General features: G+C 42.4%; 1 protein-coding gene across 1 annotated transcript; it reads left to right on the top strand.

Annotated features, from left to right (window-relative positions):
- Positions 1–769: 769 nt before the first annotated feature.
- On the top strand, positions 770–12478 carry LOC139000104 (zinc finger protein 418-like). The gene is made up of 3 exons (XM_070402381.1): positions 770–1030; positions 1906–2032; positions 7947–12478. Exons 1-3 carry the CDS (start codon positions 998–1000, stop codon positions 9461–9463), a joined length of 1677 nt encoding a protein of 558 aa, XP_070258482.1. The 5' UTR covers positions 770–997; the 3' UTR covers positions 9464–12478.
- The last annotated feature ends 3318 nt before the right edge of the window (positions 12479–15796 follow it).

The raw sequence follows: 15796 nt of genomic DNA, 5'->3' as shown, positions 1-15796 counted from the left end.
TTCCATATTTAATTTTTTGAGGAAACTCCCTATGTTTTCCATAATGTCTGAACCAGTCTGCATTCCTACCAGCAGTGTACTAGGGTTCCCTTTTTTCCACATCCTCGCCAGCACTTGTCCTTTGTTGCTGGTAGCTATTCTGACAGTTGGGAGGTGGTATCTAATTGTTGCTTTAATTTGCATCTCTCTGGTAATCAGTGACTTTGAGCATTTTTTCACTTTTCTCTCGGCCATCTTATCCACACTGCAGCCCAGGCAGAGCTGACACTTCGAATGGCATCAGAAGCAGATGCTCTTAAGTATGAGTGTCTGTTTTGTGACATTAACCATGTATAATGGATTCAATGGAGGCAGGTGAGATCGAGTTAGAGACTTGAGCAACCTCTGCAAGCTACATTTGGCCTGAAGGAGATAGGTGCCAAATGGCCTTAAGGAAGACACAATGCCTGTCATTCACAAAGAGTAGATCTTGAAGAAAGATATGCAAAACCAGCAGCTAAAGGAAGCCAGGCAGGAACAAACTTTCCCTGATAATCCCCTCCCCTGAAGGCGCTGGAGGGCCCTGAGTATACTTGGTGTGTCCTTGGGCTATTTGCCCTCAAAACCAGTCCTGGAGGCAGCTGAGGAAATACCGGATCCTGGCCTTGGGGCATAGAAACTACATTACCCAGAAGGCCGGGCGTGGAATGCCACCAGGCTGAGCCAATGGAAGCTCAGAAAAGGCGTTTCCGTTTGTCAAGTTCTGGAGGGCGGGACCGGTAAATTTTGTTTTCGCTCCCTTTTGTCTCAGGCGGCGCACGGTCCGGAGGAGAAGACTGGAGAGTGTTTTTCGCCGCTTCGCAGCCCGTGGTCGGAGCCTGCAGTGGTGCTCACAGCGCACACGTGGGTTTGAAGCTCGGAGTCCCCACCAGACCCGCCCAGGGCCGGGACAGGGACCGCCGTTCCTGCAGCGGCTTCTACTCCCGCCGCTCCCGCCCCGCACCGACTACGGAGTGCAATGGCCTGGCCGGTGCTGAGGAGACGGGCTGAGGTGAGTTCAGTCCCCCAGGCCCTCACCGCTTCCTCACACAGACACCACAGCCTGGGGAGGGCGCCTGTCCCGTCCTGCAGCTCAGTCCCGCGTGGAGGACCGTGAGGAAGGCGGAGGGGAGAGAGGGGTGTTGCGGTTTCTGAGGACACAGCAAGTGCAGGGCAGAGAGGACGGGGGTGACTTGCATCTGAAGGTCCCTGAGGATGTGGCTGTGAGTATTGACGGAAAGATCAGAGGCTGCAGGGAGGACGGCACAGACTCATTCGGGGCTTTCCCGGCTGTGGGTCCATCAGGGGCCTGGGGTGGTCCTGGATCCGGCTGGACTGCAAGCTCTCTACACGCCATATGCCAAGTTCACGGGTGAGTCCAGCGAGATCCAGTGGCATTGGAGCAGGAAGGGGGCAGAGCTGAGGGAGTGAACCTGGGATCTGAACATGGGAAGAGGGTAAACATTACCCAGTGGTGTGCACATCTGGAGGAAGTGGGAGCTGATTGTCCCGGGACCTGCTGTGGGGACTCAAAGGTGAAGCATAAACCGACGCTTGGCTTTGTCTTGGGGGCAGGATCTAGGAGACTGCAGTGGTGTTGCTTGGCAGGAAGGTTGGGGCCCTGCAGGCATCGCCCAGACCTTAAATGGCATTGCCCTCTACCCTCCCCTCCCCCAATCCTTCCCACCCAACCCAGCTGCTCTGCTAAGGGCCATCACAGTGAGTAATGGGACTGTGATGAGAGAGCAGCCTGCACTGGCATTTAAGGCCTGGTGTGCACAGTAACCGGTTGCCCTGGAGGAGGTTGAGGGGGGGAAGGTGTGTAAGGAATAGGATTACTGGTTCTCAGTAAGGCAGGTCTGCTTACAATTGTCTCCATTCTGACAGGTTGGTGTGACCTTTGAGGACATTGCCCTGTACTTCTCCAGGGAGGAATGGAGCCTCCTTGATGAGGGTCAGAGACAGCTGTACCTGAATGTGATGCTGGAGAACTTTGAACTTACATCCTCCCTGGGTAAGACCCTCACTCTCACCAGTGACCTGGACTTGGCATTGCGATTTCCCAGGCCCCATCCCCCATGGTGTGCTCTGTCCTCCCAGGTAGACTGTGGTATGATTGATTTTCCAGTTTCCTGGGTAATTGCTGTCCTGGGGAGAGTTGGTCTGTTTCCGCTGCTCCCTTCTATTCCTGAAGTCCCAATACTCCCCGCTCCACTGAATTCACAGGGAAGGACTTGTGGTTGATAGTGTTGTAGGAAGGTAAGGGATTCCACCTTGATTAGTGAGGAAAGCATTTTCTATATTCCTGTTGGTCATTTGTACATATTTTTTGAAAAATTGTTTCTACGTCCTTATCCTATTTATTAACTGTATTTTTTGGTTAAAGAGTCTTTTGAATACCTTGTATATTTTACATATTAATATCTTGTTACATATTTTTTTGTATGTGCTTAATTGTGCTTCTTGGGTATTGCTCCCCCACACCCCCTTACTTATAAGTTCCATATTTTAGGCAACCCTGCATTCAGCAGGTCTAGTGCCACCATTTTTCTAGCAGGCTCAGATACTTGCTACTAGTGCTTAGCAGTAAAAGTATCTTTTTTAACTTTAAGATATGGTTTTTATTGAACATGTATAGAATTCACCTTTACATTTTATTATAAATATTTTACATTAAAAAATTAGTTTTTTTGGCCAAAACCGGTTTGGCTCAGTGGATAGAGCGTCAGCCTGCGGACTGAAAGGTCCCAGGTTCAGTTCTGGTCAAGGGCATGTACCTGAGTTGTGGGCACATCCCCAGTGGGAGATGTGCAGGAGGCAGCTGATCGATGTTTCTCTCTCATCGATGTTTCTAACTCTCTCTCTCTCTCTCTTCCTCTCTGTAAAAAATCAATAAAATATATTTTAAAAAATATTAGTTATTGTAAAAAAAAAAAAAAAAGGCAGGGGGTGGAGGGGCCATTTCCTATATAAAAATGATGGTAATTCTCCAAGTATTAGAACACAATACTATTGGAATCACTTCAATAAACATTTTGCATAAACATGTACATGACTCCTCACACTGTATCAGATTCCACAAGAACAAATGAATGCACAAAATGAAGGTAATCCCCAACATAAGATGTATTTTTTAAAAATACATATTTTATTGACTTTTTACAGAGAGGAAGGGAGAGCAATAAAGAGATAGAAACATTGATGAGAGCCAAAACCGGTTTGGCTCAGTGGATAGAGCGTCGGCCTGCGGACTGAAAGGTCCCAGGTTCGATTCCGGTCAAGGGCATGTACCTGGGTTGCGGGCACATCCCCAGTAGGGGGTGTGCAGGAGGCAGCTGATCGATGTTTCTCTCTCATTGATGTTTCTAACTCTCTATCTCTCTCCCTTCCGCTCTGTAAAAAATCAATAAAATATATTTTAAAAAAAGAAACATTGATGAGAGAGAAACATCGACCAGCTGCCTCCTGCGCACCCCCCACTTGGGATGTGCCCGCAACCTAGGTACGTGCCGTTGACTGGAATCGAACATGGGACCCTTCAGTCCCCCGGCCGACGCTCTATCCACTGAGCCAAACTGGTCAGGGCATAAGATGTATTTTTAAAAAGATAATATCAAACTGAATGTCCCCGAAATGTCTTCCTGTGCATGGGATTTGGTCAATGACTATCATCAAGAGGTAGACATACACATTTGCAAATGCAGAGCTGGTAGTCTGTGTAAATTACAAAATCTATCAGCTGTGTCTTATGGAGGAGGAGATTGAAACCACCTACACAGCCATTAAAATATACTGTGTACATAGGGCGGAGGCAAAAGTAGGCTTATAATTGTGAGTAAGAAAAACACCAGTTTCTTCTTGTATTCTTTTTTTTTTTTAATATATTTTATTGATTTTTTACAAAGAGGAAGGGATAGAGAGTTAGAAACATCGATGAGAGAGACACATCAATCAGCTGCCTCCTGCACATCTCCCACCGGGGATGTGCCCGCAACCAAGGTACACGCCCTTGACCGGAATCGAACCTGGGACCCTTGAGTCCGCAGGCCAACGCTCTATCCACTGAGCCAAACCAGTTAGGGTTCTCCTTGTATTCTTAATTTTTTTAAATTTTTTTTACAATTTAAACCTTTTTTAATTTTTTTTAAATAAATCTTTATTGTTCAGATTATTACAGTTGTGCCCCTTTTTTCCCCCCATAGCTCCCCTCCACCCAGTTCCCACCCCACCCTCTGCCCTTACCACCCCCACTGTCCTCATCCATAGGTGTACGCTTTTTGTTGCCGGGTCAAAGGTCATACACATGGAAAATGTAGCTATTTCCATCCGTGACATGTCCCTGTGTTCAGAAAGGTCTGTCACAACTTCTTCACGCTCTACTCAGAAAGGGTACGGAGACGCGTAACCGCTTTTTAAAATAATGTGTCCTCTTATGTTTAAAATGAGGATTTCGCTACCAAAAGTGAGGAGAAAGCAACACTACAGCTGCTCTCGCCCCTTTCACCCTTCGGGTGATAGTTGTGCTTGGGTCTGCACGCTGGTTCTCGGGCCGTGGACAAAGCCGTCTGGGCGGCTCTCGAGGTACCTGCCCTTGAGTGGGAATTTAACCCATGACCCTCCAATACGCAGGCCAGCACTCTCACCACTGAGCAACACAGGTGTATTTATTCTATAAATTATATTAAAAATATATTTTTTATTGATTTTAGAGAGGAAGAGGAAGAGAGAGAGACTGAAATATCAGTGATGAGAGAGAGTCATTGATGGGCTGCCTCCTGTGTGACCCACACTGGTGATTGAGCCCACAACCTGTGCACGTGCCCGGACAAGGAATTGAATTGTGACCTCTTAATTCAGTGATGGCGAACCTATGACACGAGTGTCAGAGGTGACACGCGAACTCATTTTTTATATGTGACACGGCACCAGAGTTAAGTTAGGGTTTTTCAAAATGCTGACACGCCGAGCTCAAACGGTTCTCCATTACTGTCCTAGTTCATGGGTCGATGCTCAATCACTAAGCCAAACTAACCATCCTTTATTTATTGATTTTAGAGACAGGAAGGGAGACAGAGAAAGAGAGAGATGGAAACATTGATTTGCTGTTCTACGTATCTAAGCATTCTCTGGCTCTCCCCTGCATGTGCCCTGATGGCGGATCAAACCCACAACCTTGGTGCATAGGGACCACACACTCACCAACTGAGCTATCTGGCCAGGCCTCTGAATTTGTTTATTTATTTATTTATTTTTTAAATATATTTTATTGATTTTTCACAGAGAAGAAGGGAGAGGGATAGAGAGCCAGAAACATCGATGAGAGAGATCGATCAGCTGCCTCTTGCACACCCCCCAGTGGGGATGTGCCTGCAACCAAGGTACATGCCCTTGACCGGAATCGAACCCGGGACCCTTGAGTCCACAGGCCGAAGCTCTATCCACTGAGCCACACCGGTTTGGCATGAATTTGTTTATTAATTTCAGAAGCTCATGGTGGCATTTTGACAAATTTCTATATGGAGTGTCATGTCACCTGCTAACATCAACATCTCTTATGATGAATTGTGGTTCATAGTGTCAAGTGTAATGTCTTTCATTTCTTTACAATTTATTTGAGGCTTGGTTTGTTTGTTTGTTTTTTTCTGCTAGTTTAGTTAAAGTTTTTTCCAATTTTGTATCTTTCAAAAAATACCTGTTAGGTATTATTGTATTTTGTCTTTTCTCCTTTTATTTTTGTTTGTTCTAATATTTATTGTTTCTTTCTTTTCCAACCTTTGGGTTTACTTTCTTGTTTTGTTTCTAGTTTTCTGAGGTGCCAGTATTTTTGGAGATTTTTTTTTTCATAATGTAGGTCATTTATCCCTATAAAATTGCCCCTTAGAATTGCATTTTCTGAATTTTATACATGAGCTGTGGTAGGCTGTCTTTTCATTTACTTTGTCTCTATACCTTTTTCAGTTCTCTTTTTTATTTGGCTACCCTTGAATTCTTATTTATTTTTTATATTCAATTTCAGATAGAGAGGAAGAGAGATTGAGAGAGAGATAGAAACATTAATGATGAGAATCATTGATTGGCTGCCTCCTGTATGCGCCCTACTGGGGATCAAGCCCACAACTCGGGTATGTGCCTTTTACCGAAATCAAACCTGGGATCCAAGGGTTGCAATCGAAGGCCTATGCTCTGCTCACTGAGCCAATCTGGCTGGGGCCATTCTGTGGTTTTTTGGTTTTTTTTAAATATATTTTATTGATATTTTACAGAGAGGAAGGGAGAGAGATAGAGAGTTAGAAACATCGACAAGAGAGTAACCTCGATTAGCTGCCTCCTGCATATCTCCCACCGGGCATGTGCCCGCAACCCAGGTACATGCCCTTGACCGGAATCGAACCTGGGACCTTTCAGTCCGCAGACCGACGCTCTATCCACTGAGCCAAACCAGTTATTCTGTGGTTTTTAAAAACAAAATTTCCAGCCCTAGCCAGTTTGACTCAGTGGATAGAGAGCATTGGCCTGCGAACTGAAAGGTGCCAGGTTCGATTCCAGTCAAGGGGACATGCCCAGGTTATGGGCTCCATCCCCAGTGGGGGACTTTTAGGAGGCAGCCAACCCATCATGATTTTCATCATGGATGTTTCTATCTCTCCCTCCCTCTTGCTTCCTCTCTAAAATCAAAAGTATATATATATATATATATATATATATATATATTTTTTTTTTTTTTTTTTTTTTTTTTTTAATTCCAGTATTTTTCGAATAACAGGCCACTATTGGCAGTGATAGCAGAAGCACAGTGGCTGCTGGAGGTAACTCTGACCCTTGTTTTTGACTGTAGCTGTCTTCAAATATGTTTGTTCACCCAGGCTTTCCAGTCATTCTTTCTATGCAGTTGTCCTTATTTGGTGTCCTGTAATACTGTTTGTCTTCATTGTACTCTTCTCATTTCCTGTGGGGGTTTTTCATTCATGCATAGCTGTCTACTTACTCTGGGGATGGGGAACGATTCTCATATCTCTGATTCTGCCTTCTTGCTGATGTCACTCACATAGGTCTTTTGCCTGTGATCTCATCTGTGCTTGTTGTTGTACCACAGTGCTGACCATCTTTTCGATGTTTCTTTTGTGATTTCTATCATTTATACCGTGTCATGGATCAATTGAAAATAAAGTGGGAAGAATCATTTCTGCATCACAGTACAAACATGACTTTATGAATGAAACAATGTAAACACAAGTGGTTTTGCCTGAATAAAGGGCTGTAATATTAAACACTTGGGCTTTGTTACATTCATAACAAGGAACCCATTTGGTTCTACAGTGTTTTGTACCATTGCCCATTCTTCACCCAATTCTACTTGTTCTTGCTTCCTGTTGACATTGTGCCAACGACTCAGTTTTAATAGTGATCAGTGCTCATTCTCCTTGGATTCCCAGTCCATGGATAACCTAAGCTCTCTAAACTTTTCACCTCTACCTCTTTCACAGGTCTCTCTTTAGTGCCCTCCACCATTGGTCCATGCCTGCAGAGCCTTAGAGTGCACACCTATTACTGTATTGAGGTAGAACATCATGTGCTCTAATACAATTGATTTTTATGGGTTTGAGCACATTGGAATTGTTCTACACAGACTCAGTTCACCAGCATGAAAGGTCCGAAAGGAAGCCATTTGTGGAGGAACAACTAGCAGACCCTGCCTCTCTTCTTTTTGTCCCATCCTGTGCTCTGTACCTCCCTTGGTGAGATTTTCACCATTGACTGACCTTTGGGGCCAAGAAATGTATAACAGCCATTTTCTCAGAATCTAACTCATTTGTCTTGAAAATCTTTCTATGGAATCAAGCCTAGTCAAGACAGATAAACATCTGTGTTGAAGATATTCTGTTTTCATAAGGTCAGCATGTACTTCACCAACGTTTCCTTTTGTTCAGGTTGCTGCTGTGGAGCAGAGGATGTGGAGGAACCGACTGAACAGAAGGTTTCTGTAAGAGTGTCACAGGCAAGTATTCCCAAGTTACCCTTGTCTTCCCAGGAGAGCCACCCCTGTGAGAGATGTGGGCTAGTCTTGGGAAACATTTTCCACTTGACTGAGCAGCACAGACAGATACTGTTGAGGTGTGGGGCGTGTGCACAAGGATTTTATTTCAGTACAAAATTTCACCAGCAGCATGTGAGAGAGAAGACTTTCATTAGAGATGTGGACAGGATCTCACTTGCAAAGAGCTGCAATTTCCAGGTGTCCCAGAATCATGTCACCTGTCGGGAGGTGGGGCAGGGTGTCCTTACCGAGTCAGGACATCTCCACCTAAAGGCTGCTGAGACCAGCGATAGGCCAGAAGATATTTTGAAATGTGGGGTGAAGTTTCAAAGGAGAAAAAAATATAACAAAGTCATTGGCTGCAATCACACGTTTATTCAGGACAAGTGTGTCCATGCTGGAAGTCAGTGTTTTCTGTGCTGTAAATGTGGGAATTACTTTACCAAGTTTTCTAGCTTTCATTATGAACATGGAGAAAAGCCTTACAAATGCAGTGAATGTTGGAAATCTTTTACGACGATGCATAGCCTTCATTGTCATCAGAGATTTCACACTGGAGAAAGGCCTTATGAGTGCAGTGAGTGTGGGAATTCTTTTACCAGTAGCACTGCCCTTCATCGTCATCAGAGAGTTCACACAGGAGAAAAGACTTACAAATGCAGTGAATGTGGGAAATCTTTTAAGAGAGTTGATAGCCTTCATTGTCACCAGAGACTTCACACTGGAGAAAGTCCTTTTGAGTGCAGTGAATGTGGGAAATCTTTTATCAATAGCAGTGGCCTCCATTACCATCGAAGTTTTCACACTGGAGAAAGGCCTTATACATGCAGTGAATGTGGGAAATCTTTTACAACTAGCAGTGAACTTCATCGTCATCAAAGAGTTCACACAGGAGAAAAGCCTTATAAATGCAGTGAATGTGGGAAATCTTTTACGAGGATTGATAGACTTCATTGTCACCAGAGATTTCACACTGGAGAAAGTCCTTATGAGTGCAGTGAATGTGGGAAATCATTTACCAGGAGCACTGCCCTTTATTGTCATCAGAGAATTCATACAGGAGTAAAGCCTTATAAATGCAGTGAATGTGGGAAATCTTTTACCACTAGCACGACCCTTCATCGTCATCAGAGAATTCACACTGGAGAAAAGCCTTATAAATGCAGTGAATGTGGGAAATCTTTTATGAGGATTGATAGACTTCATTGTCACCAGAGATTTCACACCAGAGAAAGTCAGTACAAGTGCAGTGAATGTGGGAAATGTTTTACCAGGAGCAGTGATCTTCATCTTCATCAGAGAGTTCACACTGGAGAAAGGCCTTATGAGTGTGGGAAATGTGGGAAATCTTTTACCGCTAGCAGATACCTTCTTTGTCATCAGAGCTCACACAGGAGAAGAGCCTTCTAACTTCAATGAGTGTGAGAAATCTCTTACCAGGAGCGATAATCTATATCATCAGAGATTTCACACCGGAGAAAGCCTTTATTAGTCCAGTTAATGTGAGATATCTCAGCCAAATTTTTTAATTGGCTATGCACAAAAGAGACCAAATGTGAGAAATATCTTAGATGTCTAGAAATGTTTCTTCGTTCCATCTTAGCAATAGTATAAGAAAGTTTGTGAAGTCTCATTAGTCTGAATTGTATCTCATACATTTCATCACCTACATTATGAAAAGTCCCCTCAAGTGACTTTGTTGTTATGTTTGTTTATGTTGGTATCATATGAATCTATGTTGCACTTTCTAACATACAGAGATGTGTTGCCAGGTCTATGTCACTGCATATTTCTGTTGCTGAAGGTATTTCACCTGAACCACCTATAAGGTCCCTACAGATGGCATCAGTCACCATCCTCATGTGCCCAGGGAAGCTAACTCTGTTGTCTGATTTGTTGAAGAAAATTAGGAATACCTGAGCCCTTAGTTCTTGTTTCCCGGTCATGAGCTGCCACATAAGACTGATTACTATTGGCTCCAGTAAACATAATGTTGCAGAGGGACTGCCATTTTCAGGGACACACTTTCTCTAGATGCTAGTGATGACTTTATTGAGTACCTAAGTCATCAATGGAAGAACTGCCGGACTCATGTCTCTTTGGTTTGTAAAATAATGAAGGCTTTTTCCTAAGACTTCCTTAATCTTGGGCAAGCTGTTTACTATATGGGTTAGTTTATAACGAGATCTGCGCTTTCCAAGCATGATGAGATGAAAAACGTTTATGGGGTCTGAAATATTTTTGTCCTTGGGGAAACATTATGGTGCAGAAATTAGCTCAGCAGTTTTTGCCAAAGTTACATTGCTGCCCATGTTTTCCTAGGAAACACTGTGGACTCTCTAGTCCTCAGGTGAAGATGGATGCTTTGAGACACAGAGATCACTCCAAAGAGGGTGTAGCTGTGACAGCCTCAAGTAGGTCTTCTTGTAGCATGAATTTATTTCTACTTTTCAAGGGATGACAATACATTTGAAGGGAATCACTTGCGCAGGTCTTGCAGAGGGCCATGTGCCCTAATGCCTACAATTTCATAAGTGTTGGTCACTGGTTTGAGGACCATCGCAAGTACGGGAAACCATTTCACTGCAGAAACACAGACCTAATTGTTGTTGAACAAGACTGCAGCCCATTAGATGGAATGGTCCTCATCTAAACGTGCATCCGGGCTTTTTTTTAAAAAAAAAAAGACTACAAGAGCTGTGTGTACACATATCAGAGCAACTCCAGGCATGTTTATCTTCTGTTGAGCAGTCATTGTCATTGAATATAATCAGTAGCTTTTGTGGCTTCCTGTAGCTTCTCAGATGTTCCCATCAGACCCATTGGTGCACTTGCAGCAAAACAAGATGAAGGCAAAGACTGTCTTTCGTTCAGGGATGTGGCTTTTGTGACCCAGCCAGCATTCCAGTGGGTTTGGGTGAAAGTTCTTAATTGTTTGTTACATTTTATGTCACTGAGATGAGACTTGCCCAGAGGGCATAAGAATGTGGATTGAATATAGAGTTGCCAAACCTGTTGTACTAAAATAGGTGAACATACATTTGTTTTATCTTGAACCATTTTTGAAAAACTATAATGAATAAATTACATGTGTTAAGTATAGAGTTTCATACATCTTGACATGTGCATGAAACTGTAACCATCGTTATACTCATAATACTGACGATTTCTGTCACTGTGTAGTTGCTTCATGACCTCTTATAATTTGTCCCTGTTCTTTACAGCTTTCCTAGTAACCATGGATTTACATTCCATTTTCATAGAGAACTTTGGTTTTTCTAAGCATTTTTGTGCTTTAATTTATGTTTCATGAATACTTGGAGATTTAGTTAAGATATATAAGTAACTCATATTTTTTTCTGATATTCTTATCATTGATATATCACCATAGTTTGTCCATTTTAATAAATATTTGGTTATTTCTAAAAAAAATATATATATTTGGTTATTTCTAATAAAGCTGGTACAAACATTTGTGTACAATTCTTTATATGGATATAAGTGTTATTTACCTTTGTGAAAAATTCAATGCATAATCTGAGTTTTGGGCTAGATGAATGTTTAAATTTACCAAGATTAGCAAATTGTGATCTGAATTGAATGTACCACCAGGGCCGGTGTGGCAAAGTGCTTGGGCATCATCTCTTGCAGCACAGGGTTGTGGATTTGATTGCCAGTGGGAATATGTGTCTGAGTTGGGCGACAGATACACAGAAGAGGGTGTGCAGGAGGTGGCTGGCTGATGTGGCTCTCTCCCATCAATGTTTTTCTCCCTCTCCCTTCTCTCTCTAAAAATTAGTAAAGTATTCTTCAAAAATAAAAAGCAAACCTAAACTGATTGTATTTTTTTGCAATTTTCAAGCAGTGTGTGTGGGATTTACGCTCTCCACATCCTAGAGAATATTTTGTTTGGTCAATCATTCTTTTTATATATATATATCTTTTTTTTTTTTTTTTTTTTTACAGAGAGGAAGTGACAGGGATAGAGAGTTAGAAACATCGATGAGAGAGAAACATCGATCAGCTGCCTTCCGCACACTCCCCACTGGGCATGCGCCCACAACCAAGGTACGTGCCCTTGACAGGAATCGAACCCGGGACCCTTGAGTCTGCAGGCCGACGCTCTATACACTGAGCCAAACCGGTCAGGGCAATCATTCTTTATTTAAACATTTTTTTCCCTAAGTTTTTCATGCTACCTTACTGTTTGATTGTATTATTTCTAGGTATTTATGCTGGGTCTTTTCTCAGATGTATATTTGCTGTATCTATAGCTTTGTTAAAACCTCTGTTCATATGTTCTCCCTAATGTGCTCTGAGTTTTTGCAATTTTCTTTAACAAAAACACAATGGAATAACAAAGATGAATGTTGGAATTTCACTCCTTTTGTGCCTTTTTTTATTTTGGAAATAAAATGTCTTTGTATTGGGATAATGTGTTTTAATATTTTATATGTTTAAAAAATATATTTTTAGAGAGTTTTAAGATATTTTTTATTGATTTCAGAGAGAAAAGGAGAGTGAGAGAAAGATAGAAACATCAATGTTGAGAGAGAATCATTGATGGGCTGCCTCCTGCGCTCTGCTACTTGGAATGGACCCCACAACCCAGGCATGTGCCCTGATAAAAAATAGAATGGGCGGGGGGCGGGGGGGGGGGGGAACTGGGACTTTTTGTGCGTGCATCTATGCTTAACCACTGAGCAATACCAGCTGGGAATTTTTTTTTTAAAATATATTTTATTGATTTTTTACAGAGAGGAAGGGAGAGAGATAGAGAGTTAGAAACATCGATGAGAGAGAAACATCAATCAGCCGCCTCATGCACATCTCCTACTGGGGATGTGCCCGCAACCCAGGTACATGCCCTTGACCGGAATCGAACCTGAGACCTTTCAGTCCGCAGGCCGACGCTCTATCCACTGAGCCAAACCGGTTTTGGCAACTGGGAATTTTTTAGGTTTTGAATTCTATGCACAATGCAATGAATACTTTTAATTTTAACCCCCACTACTAACATCCTCCATCACCTTCAGAAAAGCAACCTTTAGAAACATTCTCAGGACAGGAACCCTTCACTTCCCCAATGCCAACAGTCACCATTGCTTTTAAAGCCTTCTGAGAAAGAACTAGGGCCTTTCTGAACCCTTTGATCCATCTGCAGGGAGGCAGTACTGTGATCACTGAGGTCTCCAGGTTGTGTCTCCAACCTGGAATCTCCAGGAGACTCACTACAGCTCCCTGCACTTCAGTTGTCTCAATGTGACATGAAGGTGATAACAGGACTTCCCTAGGACTCTGAGGATCAATGAGGATCAAAAAAAGTGACAAACAGTACTTTCCTGTGCCAGGGTTTGCTTTTTGAGCATTTTCTTTTTTAATCCTCACAAAAACCTGGGAAGTCTAAACTAACATCGAGCTGTTGGGAACATCCACAATTACAGAAATGAAGATTTTCCAAGTTTACTTAACAATGCCAGGACTGACCCACAGATCCTGAGTGATGGATGAATCATTACTCTGACCCACGTTTCTGTGAAAGAGAGGGCTAAGGGACAGCCTGGTTATAGGAACCAAAGAGCCCTGTTCGCCTGCCTCCTTAGGCTTTTATTGTAACCACAGCTTGAGCTAAAACTAAGTGTTAGATATTATCAGCAGGGTAAGCATCCTTGAGAAGACACATGCGTCTGCAGTGTCCTTTAAGCAAGGACATCTAAAGACTAAGCATAAAGATCTTGAAAACACCAGGTGCTCTCACATACACTGACTTGCTTCCCCGTATGTCGCCCTATTTTGTTTTGCTGGATGTACAAGACAGAGTGAAGCAGCGAACATTCTGCTTTGAATGTCAGGGTCCTCAAAGCACATTTACTTTTCAAGTTCTGATTTTGTGGACTATAAGAAAAACAAAGAATTATAATGACACCAATGGTTAGTCCCATTAAGAAGACAGGATGCTTACAAGCATTAAATCCTGCCTTCTAGCAAGGTGTAGTGGACAGGATTATAAAGGGGAAGAGACCAGGGTGAGGAATGTAGCTACATGCAGGCCCGGGGGTCCTTAGATGTCAGATATTGTAATTAGTCATCAGGCGATGAGATGATGTTTTGACTTCTGGTGGGTTGGTCTGATAATGCTTACTGGTTCTGCTGGCTGGGTTCACAGTTGAGTCACCTTCCTAATTACTTCACACAAGCCTGGGAAAGAAAACTTTAAGAAAACCTTAATCCTCTATTTACATATAAGAAACTTGACCCTTTATTCACATAAGTATATGTGTGCTAAGATTTAAAATAATATTACTTTTTAAGTTAATCCAGGTGCTCTATAAAATTTGTTATTTACTTATAGTTTTCTTTTAAGATTCTCTTCAGAACCCTTTTATCACTTCACAAACATTTTTTTAAAGGCTATGTTTAAATTAAAAATATATATGTTAAAAAAAGAGTTCCTCTGGGCCCGCTACTGCTAGCAATAATGAACAGGACTCCAAATAAATTTGACTTACTGATTAAGGCATCTTCTGATTTACAATATAACGAAGGGAGGAGTGACCTCTAGGATTGGACAAAAATTAAAATGATATATATGACATATACTTCTTTTCCATAGGTGGGTATGAAACTGGACAACCAGTGGGTCCGGTCAGCCTGTCACTACTTGAGCCAATTAAGCATAGACAGGGTTGAATCCTATATGAATATTTATTCCAGTACTGCCGGCAATATGGGAGGGCAGCAGGTCATCCACAAAAATCTGCTCTGCCACCCAGATACGCCAGCTGCTTACGTGGGGTAGGACAAAGATCACATAAGGATGCCTGGCAGGCTTGGCTCAGGATTCATTTCCCTGGCAGACACATGTGAGGGAATCACTAGTGTGCAGTGTGCAGGGGGCAGCCAATCAACGATGCTCTCTCATCATTGATGTTTCTGTCTCTCCCTCTACCTTCCTCTCTGAAATCAATGGACTGCTTTCTAAGGTTGACTCCCAGGTCCAGGGAATGTAAAACTCTCCGCCAGGTTAGAATGTCCTTTCTTTAACCAGAAAGAGGCAAACACAATTAACAGAGGGTGATTAATATTTTCTATAACCATAGCTAGTCCCCAATATTATATTTTTCCCCTAGCAGGTACAGGGTAGTTAACAGTCAGCAATTAACATGATGACAATAACAATGAGGGGGAAACTGTTGCAGTGCTTGTGCTTTGAGGGGATGGGGGGTAGGGGGGGCAATTGTTTGTTATTCCAAAAGCATGTTATCAATTATGTTATTCAAGGTGTAAATAGACTAGAGATAGGCTAAGTTAAGGTGAAGATTGACGTTTTGTTAGGGAAAAATACTACTCAAGGATGTGATAACTCACTATGAATTGATTTTAGTTAGAAAGTTTTAATTTCAGACTCTCCTGTGTGGTTACCTTAGGTTTCTGAGTTGGTAAGGCCTCCACGGAGCCTGTCAGGTATAATATGTGGCTCTTTTTTGTTCACAAACTCTCCCACTTTTTCCAAAATTTATTTATTTTGACGTTAAAGTTATAATGAAACAAGAGAGTTGCATCTTTTCTATTTCAAAGTCTGGGCCTACATTCTTGTGTTATATTTGTCAAATACATATACTAGGGTGTAAGTAGGTCATCTATGTGATAAAATTTTTCAGACTCTTTAATGCAGGCATGTCTCTTTAATTATGACTGCTATATGTGGATCACAGATAATGTGTATGTGCTTTTAAGTATGGT

Source organism: Myotis yumanensis, unplaced genomic scaffold, assembly GCF_028538775.1.
Source record: "Myotis yumanensis isolate MYYU_CA2020_CCGP unplaced genomic scaffold, mMyoYum1.0.hap1 SCAF_23, whole genome shotgun sequence".
Lineage (NCBI taxonomy): Eukaryota > Metazoa > Chordata > Mammalia > Chiroptera > Vespertilionidae > Myotis > Myotis yumanensis.
The sequence above is the reverse complement of the archived record's forward strand: the minus strand, read 5'-3'. Positions and strand labels throughout refer to the sequence as shown.